Genomic DNA, 10,000 nt, shown 5'->3' on the forward strand with positions numbered 1-10,000 from the left:
ACGACACAGAAATGGCAGAAGTTATGATCAAACATTTCAGGTCTGTTTTTACAATTGAGAGCTCACAAATTTGGGAAAATGGACAACGAGAGAGACCCCCTAAAATGAAAGAAATAAAGGTAATACAGAAAGAAATAAGAGATCAAATGAAAAAAACCTAGATGCTAGGAAATCGCATGGACCGGATGGAATTGCAAATTGGATACTGAAAGAATGTATACAGGAAATGACGGACAAATTATAAAGATGATAGAGTTTTCACTCAAAGAAGAAAAGGTATCGCAAAATTGGAAAGATGCAAACATAGTGCCAATATATAAAGGAGGAAACAAAGAAGATTCTACAAACTTCAGACCGGTATCCCTTACAAGCACAGTAGAAAAAATATGCGAAAAAGTTATCAGAAACAAATGGACCAAACACTTGGAAGAGAATAAAATATAAAACCCTAAACAATTTGGCTTTAGAAGTGGAAGATCGTGTACCACGATCTTAATATGCTTTTACTCGAGATTAATTGAGATAATACAAGAAAGAGATGGCTGGGCAAATTGCGCCTTCTTGTACTTGCAGAAGGCTTTTGACAAAATACCACATAAAAAGTTAATAAGAAAAATTGAAATAATAGGAGGAATATAAGGTAAGTTACTGGAATGGATGAAGGATTTCTTAAGTGGGAGAAAAATGAGAGTGGTACTTAGAGACAAAAACTCGAATTGGGAAGATGTGATAAGTGGCATCCCGCAAGGCTCTGTATTGGCTTCTTTAATGTTTGCCATATATATAAATGACATGGATGAGGGAGTGAAGTGTTACATGAACTTCTTTGCTGACGATGCCAAATTACTCAAGAGAATAAGCACAGAAGAAGATTGCTGATCGCTACAAGAAGACCTGGACAAAATATGGGAATGGAGTCAGAGGTGTGAATTGAACTTTAACATTAAGAAATGTAATATAATGGAATTTGGAAAAAGCAAAAATAGAACAACGGGTCAATATAAATTTGGTAACAAGGAAGTCAAAAAAGTCGACTCAGAAAGGGACCTGGGAGTGATTATCTTAAGTGAATTGACACCTGATAAACATGTCATTAAATTAGTTGGAGAGACTTTCAACTTATTAAGATCAATGAAAGTGGCCTTCGACTGCATGGATGAAGAAATGGTAAAGAAAATAGTGGTTGCACTAATAAGACCTAAACTATAATATACTGCAACATTATGGGCATCTAGCACAAAAAAAAGAAAAAAAAACATAAGAAAATTAGAAAGAATTCAAAGAGCAGTGACAAAAATGGCACCTACACTATCAAATTTGACATACGAAAAAAGATTGGAGAAATGACATCTATCAACACTGGAACAAAGAAGAGAATGAGGTGATTTTTTGGCCATTTACTGAATTATGAAAGGGATGGAAATTCTTGATAGAGAAGACTTATTCAAATGGGACAGAGGAGAAACAAGAGGACACGAAAAGAAGCTACAGAAGGACAGTTACAGAAGAGATTTGAAAAATAATAGCTTCCCACATAGCGTGATTGATGTCTGGAACAAACTAAGCGGAGAAACAGTGAGTAATAAAACTATATAAGATTTTAAGAATAAACTGGATGCGGAGAGATACGAAAACGGGTCACTACGAGCATAGCTCTCGTCCCGTAAAATACAACTAGGTAAATACACACACACACACACACACACACACACACACACACACACACACACACACACACACACACACACACACACACACACACACACACACACACAAACACACACACACACACACACACACACACACACACACACACACACACACACACAAACACTGAGCTGCCACAATAGTGGCCCGCAGCTCATGGTTCGAATCCTGCCCAGGGCCGAAATTATTTCGGTACCGCTGCGCTTCGGGTCGTTACTCTGACTCTCAAGGGCGGGGAGTTGGGTGTGTGTGTGTGTGCAAGGTCATAGCATTACCCATAGATCGGACCTACGAGCTCTGAGCTCTCTTCCAGGAGGGAAATAGCTGTCGATCACGAGTCCAACACGTGATCCAAAGACCAAGTGAATACACACATGCATACACACACACACACACACACACACACACACACACACACACACACACACACACACACACACACACACACACACACACACACACACACACACACACACACACACACACACACACACACACACACACACACTGTATACACACACACACGTACGCATACACGCACATACACGAAGAATGAAAGAGACGAGAGGTTTTTGTTCTTCCTCTGGACGTACCTTTACCTGCCCGAGACCGCAAGGTTCGGAGCAGACCGAGTTCGGGGGCTGGCCGTCGCTGGTCTTGAAGACCACGGGCGAGTGGAGGGTCAGGCTGCCGTTGTCCCAAGTACCCACGTGCACGTACTCGTAGCTGCCATTCTGCAGCCGCTGGTAGTTCATGATGTCGTACCTGCGGGAGGGGGGAGACGCCCTTTGCTGTGAGTGGGTTCTGGGCCAGAACAATGTACATCGACCAAAGTAAATACGCCAGGCTCGCCGTAACCAGCACTGTATCGGGGCTGTGCGTTCGAACAGAAAGGTAAGCTGCAGTGAAACCCACCAGTTGGTGTAATTGTTCATAAAATATTATTTGTGGTAGAAATAGATATACATTAAATTGTTACATGCCTCCTAGCATCATTTTCTACTTCGTTTGGTTTCTAAAAATAGGTAAAATGCAATGGTGTTGTAATTATCTGCCGTGCACTTCTCAGCCATATTTGGACGCGCAACCCCGATATAATGTATGGGGTATTTACTTTGGTCGGTGATTGTGCAGTACGTGAATTGAGTTACAGGGAATACGTCGCTTGTCTTACCCGAGGTGCCTATCACCACCAGATGACATATTTCGGTTTTTGGTGTATTTAGCTGCCTAGGATTTCGGCCATTTACTATCGTTTATTTCTTTGGAAAGAGAGGTTGCTACATGGCACAAATGCGTTAACAGGGGGAGCTTTATTTCTAACCCATTTATGTCCAGAGGTCCCCTAAGCTGAATACAATTGTATTGCACTAATTTTAAGTGGAGACGCCTCTCATCGTTATAAAGGTAAACAAGAGAGTGGAAGAGGAATTTCAGTTGTGGGTACCCACTCACCTGCCAGGAGGGTCGCCTCGAGCGTCGAAGGAGACAGTCTCGTTCATGAACGGGAAGGTAACGTTCATTAGGTATTGCTGCAGAAGAAGGACAGGAAAAGGAATAAGGGAGTGGCTTTTGAGAATGCTTGCGTCAATATGGTATACACATATGCAAAGATAAATATAGGAATACAGGATAAATGACAATGGGTGATTGATCTCAGTGTTTTGTCTTATTGGATTGTCTATAATATTGTTTTATGTGAAAAAATATATGCGTGAAAGTACGAATATACACTAGTATGTGTATGCATCAACTATGGAATCAGAAGCCTGATATCGGTGTATAAAGACTTCCTTATATCGCATGCGTGGATGTTAATACAAAGTCTCAGTTGTGGTACCAGAACCTTCGGGATGACGTACTCACCCAGTAGAGAGACCCGTTAATGGGCCTCATGGCGTCGCAGAGCCCGGGTTCGTCCGGGCACAGGGCGGCCCACATGTCGTGCAGCCCGTGAGCCATGGCATAGATTGCCTTCATCACGAACGCCATCTTGGTGTCCTGCTTGTACTTATCCTGAAGAGACTCCTCGCCTGTGAAGACCAAACGGAGAGATGGAGTGGGCAAATGGAATTGAAGGACCTAGAGGTATGCACATACATGTATGGTGTACATATACCCTACAAGCATGCTTGTAAGTGCAAGTTGATGCATGGTAAAATTATGTGGTAGTTGATCTGATTCAATGCTCGGTAAGGCCAGGAAGGGTCACTACAATTAGGTCGCGTCTGGTCAGGCGTTAGGTCGGTCCCTTGTATATATATATACTGCCTGCCCCGAGCGGGCAGGCTAGTCAATTCAGTCAATTCATTCAGTCGGTCAGTCTGACCTCTGCATTTGGGGACCACGCCACGTCCGTCCTTAGGCTGACGCACTCGTATCTTAACTAGGATAAATTACACAAGCCATACCGCGAATCACTTTCCCTACGTCACCATTGCCAAGGCAACATACACCCATATATTGCACATGCATATATATATACACACTAACTCACCCCACACACATCCAAACCCGTTCATTAATCGATCCTTCTATCCTAGTACCTCATGGATGAAAGGTCGTCTCTGTCCCCCGCTACATTGTTCGAGTCAAAGGCAATGCAACAAGGCATAAGGGGTAGGTAAACATGAAAAAGGGAGGGTGCGTAGATGTACCTGTATATCATTCAAAGCTTTTTCAATATATTCGTCATTATCTGGAATGTAACTTCTTTATTTCTTACCACGTAAAGATGGAAAAAAGAGTTGGACTTACGTCAACGGCCGCTACAGTACCAGAACACAAATAATGTGATCGACACGAATGGGTTTGTTGGCACCAAATTACAATCTAGTGATGGCATTAAGTGAGGTGTAAATATTCCATTGAAGTGCCCCCTAGGTTGTTGCTGTTGTTGTTGTTGGTGGTGGTGGTTAGCCCACAGTATCATTGAATTATACAACCAGAGTTATGGAGGAAACCAATCGCCAACTCGGGATCCCGGCCAGAGGTCTTCCACCCCAGTAATGGTGTGGTCGTCTGCGTGTGCTGCTGATACTGATAAGTCTGTAAACAACGTACATGATCGTGTGTGATGCATCCTGGGAGTGTGGTAACGTGTTACCTCACCTGTGTTGGTGTGTCCTATGTGTTGTGTGTTAACCGCAATGAAGTCTGCTGAGACTAACTAATCTATCCTACTGTGGCCCTAAGCGAACACACACAAGTACTCACCAGTACATGGAGGTAAGCCTTCCACCATGTCCTCGCCCTTGAGGGAACAGTTGAACCTTCGCTGCCAGAACTCCTGGAACCAAGGGTTCCGGGTGTTGTTGTCTGGTCGGAGGCCGAAGTAGCGCGGGTCGAAGGCCTGGACGTAGGCCGCCTGAATACGGATGGAGAGGCCGCCTAGGGCGGCGCTCTCCAGCCCTTCCACTACATCCGATCTGTCGGCCCATCCATCGCTGGCGTCGTCGTCAGCAGGAACAGAAGCCGGGGCAGGGAAGTAAATGTATGTAGTCACATGTGAAAAGGCGAAAAATGATACATAATTATTCACGGGGTGAACGGAGAAAGAGAAAGAGAAAGAGAAAATAGAAAAAAGGCCTTTATAAACTGTATGGCTGCGTAATACTAGGGTCTGATTTACGTAAATCAGGCCCTGGTATTACCATCAGGAGAGCAGACAAAGCGGCTATTTACGTACTCATGGACACCTCCGAGTATTCAGACAAGATCGATACTCTCCTTAATGATACAACAAAGTTTAAAAGATCAACGAAGACCCAATAGAATAATAATAATAAAAATATAATAGAAAGGAATAATGCTGCCAGTAAAATAAGACTTTATAAACTTTCAGGCAAGTATGGTATGGGTTACTGTTACGGGGCAGTCAAAACACATAAACCTGGAAATAAATTCCGACCCATAATCTCTCAAATCCCTGCACCAAAGTACAAACTCACTAACAAACTGTGCACCATCCTGACCCTGCACTCCTACCACCTATAGTTTGCAATCTACATCCGGCCTCCTAGACATTCCCTAGACAAACTCTGATAAAGGAAGGATTGGTTCTCTCGATATGGAAGGGTTATATACTAATATTTCCGTAAACTGCACACTCAATTACATCAGCAACCGAGTGTACTAAGATGACACTACACCAAAACTATATATACTAGAACCTACACTATGTGGACTGCTTGAAAGATGCACTAAAGAGGTCCCTTTCTTTTGCCCCTGCGGAAGCAAGTACTGTCAAATTGGAGTATTAATGGGAAACTTCTTTATAGGCTGCATAGAAGAAGTATTCAGAAAAACAGAAGAACTAGACATTTTACTGTCGATACATTGATGACATTTTCATAAAGACCACGAACAGTAATGAAACTGAAAAAATCCGGCACCTACTACGAAAGACCTCTGAACTCGCTTTCACTTGTGTTGACGGAACCTTGCCCTTCTTCGACGTCCTAGTGAAACAAACTGAACATTCTTTTGACACAGAAGTGCACCCCAAACCCACAAACCCTGGAGACTGCCTTAACGGTTCTAGTGAGTGCCCTCATAGATATAAGGACTCTATCATCGGTGTCGACATCCGAAGAGAACTCACCCAATGGTACACAGTGAAATCGAGCGCTCCATCCAAGTACTAATCAATAATGGCTTCAGTGAGAAAGATATTAACCACAAGACCAAGAAAATAATAAACGGCTGGTACAAAGGTAATAACAATAATCAACATAAAGAGAAAATTAATATCTATTATAGATATGCTTTTTCATCAGGCTATAAAGAAGATGTACGTATGATAAATCAGATTATAAAGAGGAAAATTAATACAGCCAACCCAGAGAAAATGCTTAACTTGGTGATTTATTATAAGACAAGGAAGACCAGCCATCTCCTACTTAAAAATAGCCCCAACAAGAGAGAACGGAATTTCAGAAATCACATGTCATCTATAGGTTGGCACGAGGGAACTGTAAAGCCCTCCCCTCAACCTATATTGGCATGACGACAATGAGGTTATCCAGTCACCTTTCATTCCACCTAACATCAGGAGCCCCTAAAAAAACACTTAAGAGAAGTCCATGGCATAACACTAACAAGAAATATCCAAGAAGAAAACACTGATATTTTGGAAATATGTACAGATGATAGACACCTAATCTTATAAGCATTATACATTAAAGAGTTGAGCCCAATTCTAAGTTAGATTAACTCCAATTTGTAGTAGTTTTGTAGCTCCTATATCTCAGTCGGTAAGGCAATGTTTTGGCATCTAGCTAGGCCTCGATTCGATTCCTGGGTCGATTGTCGGAAATTATTTGTATGATTGTCGCTGTTACTAGTGATTCACTTAAGGTATTTACAACGACAAAAGCTTATCAAGGTTTCGTACCAGCTTACCACTGTTCTGTGAGTTGAGCTCGGCGACTTTGTGAAAATTAGGTAAGGGCGGCAGTTAGCAGTCTACCTAGATTTTTAGGGAGTTAGGTTAACTCCAAGTTGGAGTAATTTTGTAGCTCTTATAGCTCATTCGGCAAGGTAATGGTATGGCATCTAGGTAGGCCTCGGTTCGATCCCTGGGGCGGCTGTCGGAAATTATTTGTATGATCCTCGCTGTTATTAGTGATACACTTCATATATATATATATATATATATATATATATATATATATATATATATATATGTATATATAAATATATATAGCAAAGCCATGTCAATAACTACATCAATGCTGTCGTTTTTAACTCCACGTGTATTACTGAGAACCTGCTCCCCTCCTTTACTAATCTACGACTACACGATCGAGCAGTACAGCAAAGCCATCTCAATAACTACATCAATGCTGTCGTTTTTAACTCCACGTGTATTACTGAGAACCTGCTCCCCTCCTTTACTAATCTACGACTACACGATCGAGCAGTACAGCAAAGCCATCTCAATAACTACTGTACAACAAAGCTGTCGTTTTTAACTCCACGTGTATTACTGAGAACCTGCTCCCCTCCTTTACTAATCTATGACTCCACGATCGAGCAGTACAGCAAAGCCATCTCAATAACCACAACAATGCTGGCGTTTTTAACTTCACACACACACACACACACACACACACACACACACACACACACACACACACACACACACACACACACACACACACACACACACACACACACACACACACACACACACACACACACACACACACACATATATATATATAGAAATTGTTTGAGCGAACACAAAAATTATATAAGAGTACACAGGACATCCAACTCACTTGTTCGCCACCTCGAGCAGTGTAACAACCTACCTGATTGGAACAAAGTCGATATTTTACATAAGGGACTACAAAAGAAAATGAGATAGACGGTGGAAGCTGCACATATAAACATCCAAGTAAACAACATCGATAGAGAAAGGTTTATATGCCTTTCCAAAGCAGCTAGTCTCTTAATAATTAACGCAATGGAAACAACCTGACACTCGAAGCTTGACGAGTTCCTCCCACTACAGGTATAAATTTTGTTATCATGATGTAATGTAGCTAGTCCTCCGAAGGTCATAGAGACCGAAACGTTAGGACAATCAACGTATTCTTAAGCCCATCTTCGTTTATCCTTCCCCATCCATCACTCTCTCATTTATATATATATATATATATATATATATATATATATATGTTATATATATTTATACATATACGTATATATGCATATATATATGTATATACAAATATATCTATATATATGTATATATATATACATATATATGTACATATATATATGCATATATACATATATATATGCATATATACGTATATATATGTATATATATATATATATCTGTATATATATATATATATATATATATATATATATATATATATATATATATGTATATATATAAATATATATATAAATGCATATATACATGCATATATGTACGTGTATATTTATCTATATATATGTATATATATACATATATATGTATATATATGTATTTATATACATATATATACATATATATATACATATATATATATATATATATTTACAAACACACACACACACACACACACACACACACACACACACACACACACACACACACACACACACACACACACACACACACACACACACACATATATATATATATATATGTATATATATAAATGTATATATATGTATGTATGTATGTATGTATGTATGTATGTATGTATGTATGTATGTATGTATGTATGTATGTATGTATGTATGTATGTATGTATGTATGTATGTATGTATGTATGGCATACGTGGGCAGATTCACTCTCGCGAGGACTTTTCAACCATATCCGGAGGTGCCTTAGCGGCCGACAAGAATAGAACATCATAAATCACATCGATGAGACTCACCTTCCTAGAAAGAGGAAGCGGCTGGTAACGTTATTTCTTTGGGCGGCAATCAGCAGGTGCCTGACCGTCATGCCCTCGCAGAAGCAGACAACCACCCGCGCCTTCTGGTCCTCTAGCAGCTGGCGGATGACCTACAGATGGAAAAACAGGTTATTTTTCAGGGGAGAGACTACTTCAACACTGAACATATTCGTTGAGCACTAACTCCCACCAGGCCATGGATCCCATGTTGAAAACCATGGTCTTAGACGAATTAACTCGTTTATATTTACACTTTTCCTCAGAAACCCTCTCCGGGTCCATCTTTAGAGAATCAAAAGATTCTAGACACTCGGGAAAAGAAAAAAGGGGTTCACTTAAACCTCCCTTCCCCCCCCCAAAAAAAAAAAAAAAAATCTTTTACCTTGCCCTATGGATTCCTCATTACCCTCACCTCATCGAAGGCCTCGTCCTCGGCGTTGGAGAGCACCGAATCCTCTTTAGCGATGCAGATGTTGTTGCGTTCGGCCAACTCTCTGAAGGCGGTCATGCCACTCTGCCCATAGTTGCCTGCAGGAGCAAACGAAACGGATGTTTTTAGGTGAGTGACTCTTAAAAGGTGGGGAGTTTCCCTTAGCTCAATGAGATGATAAAATGAAGTGACAATAAAATAGAAGAAGATACTCCAACCTGCCCCACTCTTCGGACAAGCCTGTTTTCTTCCGTTCTTTTCACATGTCCATATTGCCTACTCCTGACCCTGTTCACCTTTTCAACATTTCGTCACCTGCATGTGGTGGTCCTGCAAGATGGACAGTGAACCTGCCAGTTTTCAAAACCTGTCGGCCTCCTCTCCTCCATCAGGAAGTGCAGCCCTGAGGGGCTGACACTCGCTTTCTGGGCTGAGCCC

General features: G+C 41.1%; 1 protein-coding gene across 6 annotated transcripts in view; it reads right to left on the reverse strand.

The window, feature by feature from the left end:
- LOC143029169 (metabotropic glutamate receptor 1-like) overlaps positions 1 to 10,000 on the reverse strand; it is a 552,309-nt gene that overhangs the window by 145,157 nt on the left and 397,152 nt on the right. For all 6 annotated transcript variants that reach the window (XR_012966800.1, XM_076191664.1, XM_076191662.1 and 3 more), the window contains exons 6-11: positions 9,545 to 9,660; positions 9,112 to 9,242; positions 4,924 to 5,153; positions 3,574 to 3,740; positions 3,163 to 3,239; positions 2,301 to 2,472 (exon numbers count right to left, since the gene is read on the reverse strand). Coding sequence is in view for 5 of the 6 variants with exons in the window: in XM_076191664.1 (XP_076047779.1) it covers positions 2,301 to 2,472; positions 3,163 to 3,239; positions 3,574 to 3,740; positions 4,924 to 5,153; positions 9,112 to 9,242; positions 9,545 to 9,660 (893 nt within the window). In the remaining variant the exon portion in view is untranslated. The remainder of the gene's footprint in view (positions 1 to 2,300; positions 2,473 to 3,162; positions 3,240 to 3,573; positions 3,741 to 4,923; positions 5,154 to 9,111; positions 9,243 to 9,544; positions 9,661 to 10,000) is intronic.

Source organism: Oratosquilla oratoria, chromosome 10 (genome assembly GCF_046742065.1).
Source record: "Oratosquilla oratoria isolate Oo_2021 chromosome 10, ASM4674206v1, whole genome shotgun sequence".
NCBI lineage: Eukaryota > Metazoa > Arthropoda > Malacostraca > Stomatopoda > Squillidae > Oratosquilla > Oratosquilla oratoria.